The sequence below is a fragment of the Corylus avellana genome, chromosome 2 (genome assembly GCF_965113065.1).
Source record: "Corylus avellana chromosome 2, dhCorAvel1.hap1.2, whole genome shotgun sequence".
NCBI lineage: Eukaryota > Viridiplantae > Streptophyta > Magnoliopsida > Fagales > Betulaceae > Corylus > Corylus avellana.
This window is the reverse complement of record NC_142491.1, coordinates 46,126,273-46,144,855: the sequence shown is the minus strand read 5'-3', so window position 1 is coordinate 46,144,855 and position 18,583 is coordinate 46,126,273. Positions and strand designations below refer to the sequence as shown.

The window sequence follows — 18,583 nt, the reverse complement described above, 5'->3', positions numbered from 1 at the left end:
GAATTAAAGACTTACAGCCTCGACATTACGAAGAAATTCAGCACCCACAGAAGATGACAATGTCACAAAGCTACTATATTATGAAAGTAGGTATCAACAAACTGATTGTTGGAAGCGATAATATTACATGCATGCATAAATATCCTTACTAAAACATCGAATAGAGCTTGATGCCCCATCTGCACTTGTGCAATAATCACCAGGTGTCTATTTTCCAATGTGGGACTAATTCCACATATCTGAAAAATCAAACTAGGCCTGCTAATGATAAACTAGGAAACACATATTCCTTTTCCTTGTGCTGGGGTTGGAGAATTACGAAGCGAGCTCACCTCCCTTTTCAGAAAGGATGGCAAGGCAAAGGCAGCAGAATGCATCTGTCACAAAAAATAATGCCATTTAGTTTCAAGTCAATATAGCTTGTGCATGTGTTTGTGTGCACAAGTACGGGTGTTTTTTCTCATCTGTTCTTTTTTTTTTTAGGAAACTTCACTAAGAACCTCCAAACTTTCACCAGTTTTGAAATATCCCCTCTGAACTTCAAAATCTCTCAATTTAGTCTTTTAAACTTTCAATTGCTCTCAATTTAGACCATTCCGTTAATTTTAGCCGTTAAAAATTCAAAAAAAAAAAAACCAAAATATCCCTAATTTTATTTTTTTTAAAATAAAAAAAAAAATGTTTTAGAAGTTGAAATTTTATACAAAAGTCAGAGGTATAAACGTTATGTAACGTTTAAAATCTGATGAAGGGGTCCAAATTGAAAGCAATTGAAAGTTTAGGGAACTAAATTGAGTGATTTTAAAGTTCAGGGAAGGTATTTCAAAACGGGTGAAAGTTTGGGAGTCCTTAGTGAAGTTTTCCCTTTCTTTTTTTCACCCAGAGTGCACATAAGGATTTCATTCACAAGCAAAGATGACAGATTAGAATGGAACAAAGATGACAATTCTTCACCAAGACCTACAACCATAAAAGGTTAAGAAAGTCTCTCATTTAATAACTCAGGGTATGCCTAGTTTACCTCCAAAACCTGATCTAGCGTATATCAAAGAAATTTAGCTTTTGCAAGGTATATTATGTAAATATTTTTTTATCTTGCTCACCAATGAAAAAGAATAAGTTGCAGCGTAGGCTGTACGGCAAATATCAATTGAAGATGAATTTAAAATAGCAGCAACAACAACAACAGCAGCAATAATAATAATAATAATGATAATGACAAACAAATCTTACCTCTGAGTTGTAGAACCTTAGTTCTCTTTTATGCTTGAGAGCTCCTTCTAATTTCTCAATAGGATTGACAGGATTTACAAAATCAACAGGTGGCCCCTCGGTTGAGCATATAAGAAATCCTATCACACCACTGCATGGCACAGAAGCAGTCCACAAGGAAGAATGAGATGAGATCTAACTACAGTAATTCAAACATGCATATTTGGTTGATAGGATACATAACACAAAGGGTGCAAACCTAATAATAGTAGCCTACTTATTTACATGTCAAAAAGTCCAACTGAATCACAATAAGAAATTTGCCACAGACAACTCCAATATTTGTTGAGAAAACCAACAAACAGTAAAGTCAAGACAGTGCAAAACCAATAAACAGACAACCTATTTTCAATAATTCTTTACCATTTCAAACACATACAAAGCAGAAAAGGCAATAAGCTAAAGCAAAGTGCAAAATGTTAATCAATAATGTTGGAACATGAAGTATGGAGAAAAATAGGGAGCACCAATACCTTGGATATGTTGGGACACTGGCCCAGGCATAATGAACAGAACCCTTGAATGTTTCACGGCAAACAGAGATCATATCCTGAATAAGATGTGTATGAAGCCACATGCTTTCTGCCATGTTACAGAGAACACCACCAGGCCTTAATGCTCTAGCTGCTGTCTCAAAAAAAGGCTTCTCCACAAGCTCCTGAGCAGGACCTGTATCAGAAAAAGGAACCCATGAGTGAGGCTTTGGTTAATAACAAACCTGATAAGCAACATATTTTTCAAAAAATAAAAAAGAATTAAAGAAAAGGAGGGAAAAGGAAATCAAAGCTTTCAGTATTTCCTAAACAACGTGACTGCATATTTCAGATTTTAGGCAAACCATGTCTTTTTTTATCGAAATTTCATAGAACAAATAAATAAATGCTTATAAATCCACCTCAGACACTAATCTGCAGCAGCACTCCATTCTGAATATGTGGAATGAATCATAACAAATCAAAAAACAACATACCCACAGGGTCTGATGAATCAACAATGATAGCGTCATACTTCCCTTTGGGTGCATGCCGAAGAAAATCAGCAGCTGTCAAAAAGAAAAAGTATGATTAACCACAGGCACATAGCCTTACACCCAGGCCAATTCAACAGAAACCAATGAAGAAAGAAAAAAAAAAAAACCAATCACACTGTTTTGAACATACCATCACCAATATGAAGGTGGACGCGAGGATCCTCAAAGCCAACAGCTAACTCGGGAAAAAACCTTTTTGAGACCTAAAATAAAAGAAACCAAGCCAATCAGTTGATTAACTCACCTAAAAAAGAACAACTCAACAGGAAATCACATGAAGAGGGGCACGCTACATTATCTACTTACATCAATGACCATCTTATCTATCTCACATATATCAATTTGCTCCACAGAGGTATGGCGAGAAATTTCTCTAAGAACTCCACCATCACCACCACCGACAACCAAAACCTATAAAATTAATTTTAGAAACACAGAGCATTATGCCAACAATGAAAAAGGAGAAAACCAAAAAGCAAAGTCATGTAGAAGTAAAAGGTGCCCCACTCCACCAGCAAATTCATCAGTAAAATCACACTGATGCATAATATATTACTTAATCAATAAAAAATAAAAAAATAAAAAAAAGGAAGTGCGTTGTTTGGTCTTTTCTTTTATGTATTTTAAGGCTGCAATAACAGAAGGAATTAGCTCGAAGAACTACTTTTCCAATTGACAGCAACAATTGATTATGAAAAAAAAAGGGTAAACATAAAACTGGTGGCCACAGATGCAACACCAAAGCTATACACATATTATACTCTTATCAAACCACATGTCCTTCTTGGTATTATAGTTGAACAATCCTATAGAAGATTCTCCATTAACCATGTCCTCTCCATATAATTTAGAACTGTACTTTGTAACCAATCTTGTTCATAGAACAATGTCCACAATTAATTCAGTGAAATGCATCCATCTAATAAATTTCAAAGTTCTGTTCCATCCTATTCTTATAGAGGCTGTTTACTTCTGTCTCTAATTTCAAAAGGAACCCCATGATCAACATGCTAGAAACCATAATCAATTGGCTAAGTAGCAGAAACCAATCATCTTTATTATTAGCATTCCCTTTAAAGTTTCAGGAAGCAGCATGGTATTATCTTTATAAATGATACAGAAGCTGAAGTACAAACTTCAATTATCACAAAGTATAAATGCCCCCTTTTTTTTTTCTTTCTTAATAATGATATACTTCTATTAGATATAAAAGATAGTTAAGGTTAGCGGCGTCACACAATACTATCAAACGTGGTTTGACCATTATTTTCAAACTTACAAATACATACAAATTTTATAGACCCATCTCATCAATAAATAAAACAAAGAATATGCAACAACAAAAAATGCCACAGGTGAGCTGAAATCCACAGCAAGCTTAATCTAATTAACAGCAGTGACTTCAAAACCATGATTTTCGGATGAAATTACAGTTTTGGGGGACAGAATTGAACAAAGAGGAAGATGAGCAATCATCTCCTGGTAGGCGCATTCATCTTTCTCCGTCAGTTGAACAATGCCATCAAGTACAAGGACTTTCCCATATGTTGAGGACTGCAGACAAAAGAATTGGCATTCACCAACTGATAGGGAACAATTATAAAGAATGCAAAGGATAAGTAGACAAAAGAAAGTAACTCGGCAAGGTAAGAATGCTAAACCTCAAAAACCAGGACCTCTTGGAAGTCTGACTTTCCCTTGTACAAAACCTTGTCCACTTTTAGTGAATGGGCTTCTCCTAAATATGATCAAAAGATGCATATTCACTAAATCAAGTTAGTGGTTAAAGCATTACGAAAAAAATTAATAATTTCCTAGTAAAAGGAGAAGGTGTGACTAACATCACTACCAAAAAGCTCCAGCATTCCTTGTTCTCAAAGCCAAAAGGGTGTATATTTTTCATCAGGGATGTAATCTTTCTAAATATATCAAAACAATAAGAAAGATCACATAGTGAAGAGGGATTACAGAGTTTCTCATGCTATATCCTGCAGCTATTACCATCAGAAGAATTTGATTGGCTAAGGTTTTAACATTTTTTTTTTTTTTTTTTTGATAAGTAAGATGTATGAAAATTATTCATGACAATGAGAATATCTACTGCATAAGTATGCAAGTAATGCCTACCAGGCCACATCGGGTTGTTAAAATAAACCTTTTTGCTAGCTTTCCCTGTAATAGAAAGATAAGAAAACAGGTGAGTGTTATGAAACTATTTAGTCCAACTAATGTGCCGATATAAGGGCAGGCACCATGTACAACAAGTACAAATGAAAATTTTGGATAATCGTAGATAATGACCAGAGCAATGAGTTTCTGAAAACCACCCAGAAACAACAGTAGAATGGCATTTTGCCTCGAGCTCAGGGACTGAAGCCATAGCCTTCAAGCAACAGGATGGTATAACCTTCCCCGAGCCATTCCCGTTACTCGCCTTCCCATCCATAATCTTCTGGCATTCCAAACCTCTTCCTGCGCCGCCCTCCATATATTATCTTTTTCTTCTCTGGCTCCAGCCTCTACAGACCAAAAGATATTGAAAAATTTTAATCAACAATAAAAATTATAACTGCGGTTAATCTTTCCATACACACACAAAGACCGCAGAGGGAAACATATCCCTTGAAGTTTCAAGCATTCATCTCCAGTATTACAGTTCATAAATCCAATAGGCATTAACATAAACAATGAAATTAAAACTTCTAAAGAAAAAAAATATCAAAGAAAAAGATATAAAGAAAATAAAAGAGCACAGCAGAGAAGAATACCAAGCAAAATCTCATATTTACAATTTCAAGCAAAAGGGGCATAATTTATAACCAAGCCCATCGCTAAAATGGAAAAAATTTTCCTTCAAAAGTTAAGTTGGGAAAGAAATATTTACTTCTCATAAGGAAATATATATAGCTTGTGATAAAAGTTAAGAGATAAAAATAAACCATCAATTTAACCCAATTTTATGTACACATTTTGATTTGTAAATATAGGTGATTGCCAATAAAATAGTCACAATACCTTGCCAAATTTGTAGTTATTTCACCGAATAAAGAACCAAAAATCGTAATCAAATCATGCAATCGTTGATAGTAATTCAAGGAAATATCACAAGCTCCGTTCCAAGGAAAAAAAATAATAATCACCTTCACCTTATAAAAAAACCCAGATGATTTTACTCGGCTTCTACTTTTCGCGTGGTCCCAAACAATTACGAAGAAAAGAAAAATAACAAAATGAAAATTCTTTTTCTTTCCATTGCCAGCACATTTTTAGCTACCAAAGAAATCTACTTTTGGGCAGAAAAGAATGAACACGATTTCCTTTTCGGTCAAATGCCGAAAAGTGAAGTGCTAAACTATATCAAACCACGTATCAACTAAGAAAACAAAATTCCGCACGGAAAGAATCAAACTCAAGAATATCAAGCTCAAATTCCATTTGCCTGTTGCATTAAACTATCACAAAAATATCTGAAATCCGTTTGGTTTCCGAGAAACTGTAGAAAGAGAAACGAAAATATGGGACTTTAACTGGCATCGACAATAATATCACTATTATCTCAAACCATCCCACATAAAACAAACGGCACCGAGTGCAAAAATAAAACTTTCCCTAAAAAATTTCCTCGGAACCAAACAGAGTCGCTAGGGTTTAACAAAAATGGTCCAATTAACAATACCCAAAAGCTACAAACACAATCTCTACCTCGCCAAAATCGGAAATAAAATTAAATAAAAAAACAAATTTAAAATCAAATGAAATTAAAAAAAATAAATCACATTTCAGTCAAAACCTGTAGCAGATCAAGAGAGATATTATATTACAAAAGCAAAGTGGGAGTAGAGAGTAGAAACGTTTAGATATAGAGAGAGAAAGAGAAGAAACCTACAGAATATAGATAGACCTTGCCTGGCGTCAATGGCACTGAAATTGTCTTCCTCTACAGATTTTGTTCTTCCTGCTTTCTTTGTTCTACGATTTCCTTTTCCTGAAGGCCAAAGAGTGAGCGGGAAAGAGATACAATGGTCTGCTTCTCTGTCTCACTCTCTCTCCTTGCCTGTGAATGTAAAAATGTTTGTTTGGACGGAACTGGTGTTGTGGAAGCCTATTTATACAACGAATTGACTGTCTTTTGTTTATACTTATTTAAACTTATTGCGTTTTATTTATTTATTTTTTCATATTTTGTAGAATACTTTTTTTAATTGAAGTTTGGGACTTGAAAATTGAAATTGTGCCCCGATAGGAAAATCAAAAAGCAACCAAATGGCAACACAAGCGGCGCCACTCTCAACTACCGAGACACAAGAAAAAAGGTCAAAATCAGTGGGTACAATGTCATCTCCTTTTAAACTTTTGCCTATCTTCTTCTTATCACTTCTCTACAGTAAGCTAGTACCTGTGGTAATCTATGTGACATCTTTGTACTTTGTTTTAAAAAAAAAAAAAAAAAAAAAAAGAGAATCTTTCGTATTAAGTCTATGAAAAAAATAAAGAATATAAAGCTTCGATAAATTATAGTTAAAATTAGGAGGTTACAACATCATAGAAATAAACATAAAATTTTACAATTAAGTCATATCTACGACTTTAAGATTCGCTAACTCATGTTCAAACTTTAGATTTAGAACAAATCTGCTCTAAGCAAACTCAATCTAATACATAGATAGTTTATATTTTCAACTTTTATTTTTCTCAACCATGGGAATAAAATCCTCACACCGAAACTAATCATCCTCAACCCAAAGCCTGGCCAGATAAAAGCTTTCACCACAAAGATCGCTCATAAAAGTAGATCTAAAGAGAAGTCAAACCCTTACTAAAAAAAACAACAAAAACACAATTGAAAAGCCAGCAAACAACCACAACAACTGGGGCGAAGGAGGCAAAGCGCGCTGGCCAGCACGCGGTGGACGAGATGAAGCCGTTTTGCGCCGATGGGCAGCTGAGGAGCCAGGGAGCACAGTGGGTCGACGCGTGACTGAGCGAAACCAATTGAGGGGACTAGATTTAGATTTGAAAAACTAAATTTAAAGCTCAACCGATTCTGGGGAGGTGAAGAGTGACGGAAGCAACGCAATATAAGCAAAGGGATGGGCGAAACAACTGAACTGGTCAAAAAAACCAAAAAAATAAGCTGAAAAAAAAAAACAAAACAAAACAAAAAAGGGAGGGGAAAGAAAGAAGAGGGGAGTAGGGGGAGGAAAAAAGAGGAGGGAGCTCTCCCCACAGGTTTTTTCTCTCTAAGATCTTTGTCATTCAATACAGTAATTTGATCAAAGATTGAAAGATTTTTGGAGTGCTCACTTTCTCTACGATTTGATCACCGTTTAAGGCACATAAGAACGCAAATTTGGACATTCATAATTTAGTACAATAGGTTTTACTTTTATAATTTTTAAGTAGCTAAAAAGCCACTAAAATATGCTACGCCAATCGATATGAAACTTAGTTATTCCGTAGACATTGGTAGTCTACAAAACCATATTATAGTTTAACAAGGTTCAGTTAATAGCCCATATACAAAATGACACTTTCATGTTTGTTTTTTATACCTTTTGTTTTTTGTTTCACCATAATAAAATACATTATATATCAAGCAACTAAAATACAAAATATATTTTTACCTTTAAAATACATGAACAAACATATTGTCTCCCTTATATATATGGAATTGTGAGAAGATGTTTTGAGTGTTAATCCTGTGAGGCGTGTTAGTTGAATCGTCGAGAAGATTAAAAAAAATTATGTTAAATAAGCAATTAAGAAGATGTGGGTTTGTTCATTGTTACTCCTTATGTTATGTTTTTTTTTTTTTTTTTTCTCCTTTTCTAAGCCTGAATTATGTTTTATAATTTAAAAACCGTCACTTTTTACAAGGCGTCAGTTTGGACAAACTGACACTAATTAGCATCGGTTTTGCTTAAACGGACATCTTTTTCCATTTTCTTACCCTTATTTAGCTATCATTTAAAACCGTCACTACTTTTATAATGATGATTTTTAGCCCTAAACTATCAACAAAAAACCATCGTTAAACCTTTATTATTATTATTATTATTCTTTGTAGTGTGGACAAATCTTGGTAGAAGTAATTAAAATGTTTTAGGCTAAAATAAATTCCTAAAATCTTATCAAACCCCCAGAAGCACAACGTGCGACACGCTTGTGGCCTCGTGCCCATTGTGGACTATGACCTGGACTTCAATTTGACACCTCAAACATATGAAGACCACGTTATGTTCCCCACAAACAATCACATTGTCCCATTGCATAATAAAATACGGTTAGAAAAGTTTATGTTGATGGTTTTTGCTTCTTGAAACTCTCTTTTACTTTTAACACTTTTTTCCTATGATTGGTGATTATGGTACCTTGGGGATTTTTCACATCACATCATCGACGTGTTAATTGATAATATGATGCTAATTGTTTAATAATAAAAATTTAGAAATCGCACTTTTATTTTATTATTATTTTACTTTTATAACATGTCAATGCTTATTCCTTATTATTAAAAGAAAATTGTGATATTGCTACTTCAATATAATGAAATAATAATAAAATAAATGTATAATTTAAAGTATTATTTATTATGTGATTGGTTTGTCCCAATAAGCTGATTATGTTAATTGGTTGTGCGTCTTCATTTTCAAAAGCAATTTGGTAACTTTTTTCAAAATCAGTACAGCTTGCTACGATGTTGAACATAATCCTCTCCATTTCAATTGAAGTGAAGATAATCAATTTAGTATAAAATAAGAGGTAATATTGTCTTAATATTAAAGTTGAAAGCAAAATTTACAATATTACCCCTCATTTTACACTTAGGCTTCGTTTACTTCGATGTAAAATAGTTTCTAAAAAATGATTTCGGCATTTTACGGTGTTTACTTCGACGTAAAATAGTGGTCAATATAAAATATTTTTCTTTTGACCGAAAATTCTTTAAAATCGTAAACTATTTTCCGACTGTGAGTATCTCATTCTTAAATCGATAAACATTGCCAAGACTCGCCCAGAACTTCGCCGGGACTTGACCGGGACTCGCCCAGAACCTCGCCGAGACTTGACCGGGACTCGCCCAGGATCCGTTCGGGACCGCACCAGGACCTGCCGGGACCTGAGCAGACTTGAATAGGACTTGCCCTGGACTTGACCGGGACTTGGCTGGAACTCACCCATGACTTGCCTGAGACTTGATCAGGACGCCGCCGGGACCTACCCGATACTTGATCGGGACTTGACTGGGACCCGCCTAGGACCTCGCCGAAACCTGCTCGGGACTTGACCGAGATCTTGCCGGGACTTGATTGGGACCCGCCCATGACCCACTCGGGAGCTAATTGAGACCCGCCCGGGACTTGCCCGATCGGATCCCGGTCAAGTCCCGGGCAGGTTCAGGTCAAGTCTCAGCAAAGTCTCGATCAAGTCTTGGACAAGTCCCGGTCAAGTCTCGGCAGGGTCCCGGACATGTCTCTACGGGGTCCCAAACAAGTCCCTTGCAGGTCCATGTGGGGACCTTATTAGAAAAAAAATTATTTTCTGTGTGCACGGTAAACTCCGTAAAATGTTTTCGATAGAAAACATTTTCAAGGAAAATGGTTTCTTTGAAAATATTTTCCGACGGAAACCATTTTACGTCGAAGTAAACGGAACCTAAATGGATACTCACCACTTCATTTGAAATGGAGAGGGTCCTATTTCGACACAGCTACAATATTTAATGTGCGTTTGGTTTTTTTTTTTTTTTTTTGCTTTTATAATATATATATATATATATAAAGGGAGGGACATCTAGCAAAGAAACTACAGCTTAAAGTCTCTAATGAAAGGGATTAAGGTTCATATATATACGTACATATAATGATAGTGGTGGTAGTTGCCCTCCTTTGCGGATATATTTTCAAAAGCCCCCAGTCCCACTCCAAACAAGCCACGTTCTTCCTATTTGAAAAATTCAAAGGTCAGGATCATCTGGGTTTGGTAGTCCAATAAAATATAAGGCCACACGTCCTGAGAATCATAGAATAATACCCTAAAAGATTACAGTGAAACAATAAACATAGTTGACACATTCTTTTTCTACCGACGTGGGTCGTGACCCATGCAGAATCTCAAAAGTGGCTACTTTGATTGGCGAAGCAAAAGCAAGAGCCTCTCTGATGATCATTGATCAAAGAAGCTGTGATTGCAGGAAAGAAAAAGCATCCATGGCAACCATGTCATCATCATGCATCGAAATCTTTTGGAGCAGCGATCATTGCTTGGTAACTAAAGGGAGTGGAGGGAGAAGGGATCAAGTAAAGAAGAGCACAAAATAATAAAAGCATGATGCACCATATGTCCATGAACCCTAAAGGAATGGTTGGACAAATCGAGGAGGGTGCTGGCTGCTGGGTGCCTCTCATCTCATCATCTATGCCTTTCATTTGCTCCAATGCTTTTTCGGCATGTCTTTTAACTCTTTTTTTTTTTCTTTTTTTTTTTAATTCACTTTACTCCCTAAAGTTTTAAAAGTTTTTCAATTCGAACTCTAATATTTAAAAATTGGCAATGTACCTCTTTAATGTTTCAAAAATTTTCAATTCAGACTCTCCGTTACCAATTTTCGTCTAATTTGACGGAAATTATCCCACGTGCGTCTCGCGAGGGATTTCGATGCCCTCTATTCTAATTTTTTCCTCATTAAAACCTATGAAATTATATAATTACCCTCAATTTCATATTTTTTTAATTAAGGTAATTAAGAAATTTCATAGGTTTTAATGAAGACAAAATTGGAATAGAGTGCATAAAAATTTCACGCGAGATGCACGTGAGATAATTTCTGTCCAATTAGACGAAAATTAGAAACAGAGAGTTTGAATTGAAAATTTTTGAAACATTAAAGAGATACATTGCTAATTTTTAAACATTAGAGTTCGAATTGAAAAACTCTCAAAACTTTAAGAGGTAAAATAATTTTTTTTTTTTTTTAATTTTATTTTGCAGGCTCTTTTTCTCTATAGACAAATGATTGTCTCATACAGTCATACTATTTTTATCACTTACCAACTTTTTGGGGGCCTACAAAAGCGATTTCTGCCATATGCAATTCACGTTTCCTGTCACAAGAGAGTACATGAAATGACTTGACAGCAATATATAGCATATGTGCCTTTTAATTTATTTATTTTTCTCATACATATGTGGAACATGTGCTGATTTTTTTTTTATACTTTTAAGACATAATTATTATCTATTTAGACTATTAAGTCTCTTAATTTAACTTGATTATATTAAAATATTAATTATATGATTAACCTTATCATTTTGTTTTTAGAAAAATTTCATATTAATTTAACATAATATTATAGTTTATTGAGTGAAAGTTTGAGCTAATGTAAAAGAAAGAGAAATAGTAAAGCGTTTGGAAGAAGCAATATTAAGAGTATTTCAATGGCTCAAACGATAAACATGTGGTGGAGAATTCTTCAAACAATTAAAACGTGCTGGTACTCTAGATGCCCTAGAAAGAGCATCGGGATTCTAAGATTTATGGTTTGTTTGGTATATATAGACTAAAATATTGAAGAAATATGCAAGAGAAGTACAAGTTTAAACCATAAAATATAAAGAGAATCATATTCCTTGATCTGAAAATCTATCTCTTTTCAGAAAGTTAAGGAACTCGATCACATGCCGTGGACCCGTACGCGTGGTTGGTCCTTAGAGCGAGATGCTGGAAGTTACGTAGAAATATCATCAATGGAATAGCTAGAGCATTCACATATGGCTTTTTTGTTATTTTGTTGAGTCATGTAGCTAAAAAATCACTCTACCCGGCAGAGACGGATTTAGAGGGACAGGGGGATGGCTCTGGCCTCCCCCAATCCCTCCAAAAAAAAATAATAATAAAAAATTAGGCATTAAAAAAAATAATAATAAAAAAATTAAAGGCCATTGGCCCTACCCCAAAAAATTGGAGCGGGGTAGGACCCCCTCCCAATTCCTCCTAAAAAAAATTTTAGGTAATAAAAAAAGAAAACTACCCATATGGCCCTGCCCAACAAAAAAATTACCCATTTGCTCTTACCTTCATTAAATCTAGAGGGGCATTTTGGATATAGGTAAAATCCTTATCATTTTTTTGTAAATTTTGTTATACTCGTGAGATTAGAAGCTAAAAATTGTGAGGATTTGTGAGACTTTGGGTTGGGTTCAGAAATTAGGGTTCATGCATGAAATTTTGGGGATTTTGCTATATTGTTGAAATCTCTAGTTTCTCTTTGACTTTGTGTTCTCTCCATTGAATTTCAAGTTTGAAATCATATTGATTTGGAGAATTTTTGATTAGGTCCAAATTTGGGAGAATTTTAGTAAGAAGTTAAATTCCTAAAATAAACTTGGGGCTTTTGTGTGTAGTGGATTTCTATGTATGATTTAAGCTCCGGGTTGTTAGATTAATGGGGTTTAAAGCTTTAATTTCACTATTGTTCATAGTATGGACATAAACCCTAATTTATATAGTATGAATTAAATTAGGGCTTTTGGTATGTAAACACTAGGATTGCTAATTGGATGGGTTAATTACATTTAAAGTGTTGATTAACCCTAGACTTTCATGAGTTCAATGGAAATTGATGCCTATGGGGTTTAGGTTGTAATATGTCATAGTAGAATCATATTGATTATTGTATGTGAATATGAGTATTATTTTCTAAAGACTCCAAAATGATAATGTAAATTTATTTGTAGATGATGGGAAAGACAAATACAATACTTGATAACCCAATTTTTGAAAATTCTCCTAAAAGACTTCGGGGAGTTGATGGCAATGAATTTGATATTAGTTCAGTGGAGTTTGATCCTAAATTGCGCCATCACACGCAGGTCGCACTTTTTGAGTACCAGTTATTTTTTAGAAAAAGAAGAAAAAAATAGAAAAAAGTACCGGTTCATTACACAATACCAAAAAAAAAAAAAAAAAAAAAAAAAAAAAAAATCCTAATAACCAACAAAAAAAAAATTGCTTTGGCCCCGTGCCATAAAACTTCCTGAATCCGTCCCTACTACCCGGCTTAACAAAGTACCCAACCATTTGTTGAGGAGCTAGCAAATTTGCTGAGCACCGTAGCTCAACAATGTATATTATATATAATAAAAGATTAGTCCATTATCTCTCCTCTAATTAAAAAAATGATTTTATTTTTCTTGAATGCTTGATGTTGAAAAAAGAATAAAGAAATAATAGATAAATAATATTTAAATGATAGATAAATAATATTTAAATGAAATAATAAAAGTAAAATTAAAATGATAAACTAAATGTGGATGCTTTAAGAAAATAAAAAAACTGAAATAGAAAAATGTGGTCTTTTGACTAAATTTTAGCCAAGCTTTGAATGAGATTGCAAACGTGCAGTTTCAAATAAATTTCGTTCAAACTCAAGATAATTTTGTACAAATCTCATTCGAACGCCTTTCAAACAAATTATTCTGTTCAAATTCTCAGACTTTTATTAATTACCCGTTTCGACCTAATAAACATCAAATTTAGCAAAAATTTTCAAGGTGGCCAAGTTTACCTTCAACTGATGTTAGATTTAAAAACATAGAAATTTTCATGAACTTTAATTCATAAGCAATAAGCCATTGGACCGACTCAACCTTTTTCGACCGTTCACTTTTTTTTCAAAGCACTGAGCTGATTATTGAGAGACCCCACGTCCCTCTCTCTGCTTCTTTGTTTGATGATATCTTATCTTACAATTTTTTTTGTTTTTTTTTTTAAAAAAAAACTGGCCACAAAAGAAAAAACAACATATTGCTTTTGGCTCCTTGCACTTTTCTTTAATAGTTTAGAAATTTTATTTCGTGCTGAAGTTTACGAGACTTGATTTAAAAAACATATTACATATGGTAGTCGCATACTAAACAAATGGTACGTATTACTGTTACCAAGCAGCTCGGCCGAGCTTGATATTTGGTTGGCTTTAAATTTAATCATATTGTAAGTTCCATGACCCTTACAATATGATTAAAGCCGACACTAAACACGCATCAAGCTGTGTCTAGCTGCTTGGTTTTCCAAGAACCTTGCCTACAGAAGAAGAAAAAAAAGATCTTACTACAATATCCTTTTCCTTCCTTAAAAATGCAATTAACGCCATACCATGAAAAGCATATGATTTATGTAATATAATATATATGATTTATGTGATTTAAAATCTTAAACGACGTACTTAAATATTCACTATGTGACATCGTATGCATTAGGGATCCATCCACTTTCTTCTATCTGCATGCAATCTATTTCAACAATCAACCAGGCAAGGAGTCTCCCAAAATTGAGCTCACCTTACAAAGCAAATAGGCTACATCAGTCCTGGTTCATGGATTGGCCGCCTGAGAAGCAGCCCAACAAAAAGAGAACACTTAAAAACAGAGAAGCTGAGCCCATTGAAATAGACATTGTGCTTCACTTGCCCCAAAAAAGAATCCCCAACAACATTAACAAGCGGAGCCCATCACAACGTGACAAATACTCACCACAATCTAGCATGCTTTGTTTTTATTTTTAGCCACACCAAAAATAAAAAAAAAACCCATTTCGTAATGCTTGTAATACCATGGTGTGATGATTTCAAGGAAGGTGTATGGTATGGTTATCAAACATCACCACAAATGAATTTATACATGTTAAACGACACGCGTACCCACGATTCCATGAAACTCTGAGGCTCCCATATCCGACATTTCTTTGTCTGAATCCTTGGGCGGTTCCGGGAATATTGATCAAGCTTTCTTGCACGTGCATGCGTTCAATTAAAGCTTGGCAGGACCAAGCTAGAGAAGATAACGAGAGGGCTACCGAGTGAGAAAGCCTCTGGGTTTCCTTAAATCAACAACAATCACGCTGGTGTTATCTTTGCTCCCCCGAGCCATTGCTAGCTCGGCCAACACTGCTGCTGCCCGAGCAGCATGGCTTTCATTCTCAGCCTCGAGGGAATTCCGCCTCATTCGTCCATCGAGACATCTCTTCACGACCTGGCACACAACTTCGTTTGAGATAACGTCCCACAAACCATCGCTAGCGAGTACGAGGAATTCATCCTTGTCGGATCGCTTGGTCACCGTGACTTCCGGTTTAGAAATAACATATGGTCTTAGGTAATGATCACCTGCATCCAAAGTTCAGAAATTAAGTAAAGAGAATGTTGATCGTAGCAATATTTCATGTACTATATATAAATGCAATTTGGAGATAATTACTCCATACGGCATCATTCTTAACATCCCAATTATAAATCACCATTTTCTTTCCTACATTAATTAGACTAAATTTGAGTAGTCACAAGCACACCAAGCCATCTTTGTTCTATTAAAAAACTAGTAGATTCCAAAATAATGGGCATAGCATGTAGGAACTTAATATACATACCTATTGATCTAGAAGTGGATAGAACTCCAAGAACGCGTTGTCCATTCCAGTTTATGACCTTTCCACCAGCTGCTTCAATTCTATTCAACTCATCTGGTCTGTCAGGCTATGCGCAGAAATGATTTCACTAGTAAGATTTATAAATTGCTGCATAAATCTCAGTTCTATATCATAACCATAAGGAAACTGAATGATAATACAAGTTAAGGGGACCCTGAAAATCTCGGTTTTATTGACAATATACAAATCTCTTACCATGAACCTTTTCCCCCAATTAATAACAAGCTGATAAGACCAAAGCTAGACAATAAAAAAGATGATACTAAAATATGTGGAGAATGCGTGCCATCACCAAGAGAGTTACACATTTGATCACACTGACCAGCTCGTAAAGCCGGGAAAACTAGTAGTTCTCCCCCTCGTTTCTGAGTACATCTTTCGTCCTAAGAATGTAGGGAAAATTAAAATGCCACTTTTGGTATACACATTAAATACGTCTATACGTTACCATAGTTCAGAATCAGGAATGTTGTGACAGTTCACAAAGTTTTTCAAGTAGCCACAGTACAGGATGAGAGTTGCACAGTGACTTGATGGGTCAGGCAAAGAATTATCTCAGAATTCATAGGGGATTTTGTTGACAAATGCTAGATTTGATAAAATTGATCAGTCCATGCCCCCAAAAAATAGTTGTTCTAACCAAAGCACACATCAAATTGAAAATAAGTGCTCCCTAGTGAAACAAAAGTTGTGCAGCAGAAATTGATCACCTTCTAATTTCCTGGCAATGGCCCAAAATGACCCTAGCTTGGGCTCATTATTGGACTTGCAACATGGCATTGAAATAAATTCACTAACAACTTTATCGTCATATTCAAGTTCACTACTTACTTTATATTTGTATTCTATTGGAGCTGGGAAAACCCTTCCAATGATCCGGTATAATGGGACTCCCTTTAAAGCTACCGATAATATTAATAATAACATGGGAAAAATGCTCCAATAGTCCTGAACTATGACATTTTTTTTTTTTTTCTATATTTATATGTATAAATTTATATATTTTTTGTTTTTATGTCATCTCATGATTGGGTATGACATGAACAAAAGGTGAATGGAATGATCTATTTGATAATGGTTCTATATCCCTGGATAGTAAATTGATAACTTTTGAACCCTAATGAGCGATTTGATGAAAGCCCATACTTCACCATTCAAGCATTTTCCCCTAATAATATTAACAAACAACGACAACCCATATTATTAAGTAAATAAAAACTTCTAATATACCAATTTGGATGAAAGCAATAAAGTGGGCTACCAAGAAAATGTCGGTCACATTTCAGTATGACCAATACCATGAACTCCTGATGAATATTTCTGCCTTCAAAACTTTATTCCTGACTACCAGTTAATTCTTGTCCGGCCAATTTCCTCCCTGATCAATTTGGCAATCCTACGCACGCATATTAATCTATGTTTCTATGATACCTTCCTAAGCTTAAAACATAGAAAGCTATTAGAGAACCGCCATTTTTCTTTGCTTTCAATAATCTACGTTCTATGACCTTTTTCCCGTTTCGCTCTCAAGCCTGAAACCGTTGCTTTCAGTAGCGTTTTTCATTTTGGGGAAATTAAAGGAATAAAAGGAAAAAGTACATAAAACCCGTACCTTATGATCCTTAGACAAGGCCAAAGCCACACCACCACTGCACATCACCGCCCTAGAGTCCCCACAGTTGGCCACCACCACCTCCTCCTCTCCCACCACCGCCACCACCGCCGTGGACCCCACAGTCTTCCCGACCCCATTCCCCCTTACCTCCTCGTCCATTTTACCAAAACACCCTTCCATCACTCTCTGCCAGTACTCCACCCCGTCACCATTATCTCTACCCTGATCACCTCCCACCTCCTCCACCATAACCCCATGAAACCTCTCCTCGCACGCCCTCGCCACGTGCGGCCCTCCATGCCCATCGTACACCCCAAAGAAGTCGTACACCATGTTGTTTCTCTTTATCATGAACCCTAGTTCCACTCTCACCGTGTCTTCCATCTCTCTCCTCCTCCCTATCACCGACACCGACCCGTGCGCCGTGAAACTCTCCGAGCTGTCTCTCTGGCACGACAAAACTTCATCTTTTTCTGCAGAGGAGGACAACGACAATGATATCTCCTTCTTGTTCTCGTCCAATTGTTTCTCTTCCTCCACGTGGGTCTTCGTTCGACACGTGTACTTCAGTCTCCGGACCTTCAGCCTTTTCCGGCGAGCGTTATTGGTTTGGGTCACCGTGAGTTGGCTCATCTCGCCGGAATCTAACGTCATCCGCCGTAGATCCATTGCCACCGTAAACTCGGGCTTCTGCTTCATTCTCATTTGCGTGAATGAAACTTTGAATGAAAGCTAAAGCGACTTCCAAACGTACTAGTATAGAAAAAAGCATGGAATCTTGGCCGTTGTTTTTTCTTGCCCGTTGGATCTGGGACAGTTGGGCTTCCGTGGACCACTGACTTGGATTTTTCAAACAGAGACGTGGGCGGTGAAGATGAGGTTGTGGGACACGTGGAGAACCGATCATGCGGTTAGTAATTCAGTTTGGTGAAAAAAGATTTTATTAGAGTTGGTCGCAAGAAAGGACATTACGTGGTGTCTCGGTGTGCTGAGTGCCGCTTTTGCTTTTTGGCGGTCTGGCCTTTCGCTCTCGGACAATATTGAATGTTCGACGAAGTCACATGTCGTGGTGGGGAGGAGGACGCGTGTCGCGTGAAGCGGGGTCGCGTGCCGAACTTGGACCTCGTACGTTGTGTCCCTGCTGATATTTCGTGTCAGGTCTTACATGGTTTTTTCTTTCCTT

General features: G+C 35.9%; 2 protein-coding genes across 4 annotated transcripts; both read right to left on the bottom strand.

Moving 5' to 3' along the window:
- Positions 1-60: 60 nt before the first annotated feature.
- On the bottom strand, positions 61-6,388 carry SPDS3 (spermidine synthase 3). Of its 3 annotated transcripts, none has more exons than XM_059601102.1 (11): positions 6,189-6,388; positions 4,604-4,821; positions 4,430-4,474; positions 3,964-4,040; positions 3,734-3,856; positions 2,609-2,713; positions 2,433-2,505; positions 2,243-2,314; positions 1,746-1,941; positions 1,234-1,363; positions 61-377 (listed from the first exon to the last, which is right to left on the bottom strand). In XM_059601102.1, the coding sequence occupies exons 2-11, from the start codon at positions 4,788-4,790 to the stop codon at positions 273-275; spliced, it is 1,113 nt and encodes a 370-aa protein (XP_059457085.1). In that variant the 5' UTR covers positions 4,791-4,821; positions 6,189-6,388; the 3' UTR covers positions 61-272. The 3 variants fall into 3 exon arrangements, with proteins under 3 accessions (XP_059457085.1, XP_088369745.1, XP_059457093.1); XM_088513619.1 differs by having other exon boundaries at positions 6,204-6,388; XM_059601110.1 differs by having other exon boundaries at positions 6,209-6,388.
- Positions 6,389-14,621: 8,233 nt separating this feature from the next.
- Positions 14,622-18,570, bottom strand: LOC132179379 (putative protein phosphatase 2C 8). Its single transcript, XM_059592099.2, has 3 exons — positions 17,398-18,570; positions 15,726-15,831; positions 14,622-15,465 (listed from the first exon to the last, which is right to left on the bottom strand). Exons 1-3 carry the CDS (start codon positions 18,103-18,105, stop codon positions 15,152-15,154), a joined length of 1,128 nt encoding a protein of 375 aa, XP_059448082.2. The 5' UTR covers positions 18,106-18,570; the 3' UTR covers positions 14,622-15,151.
- Positions 18,571-18,583: the final 13 nt, after the last annotated feature.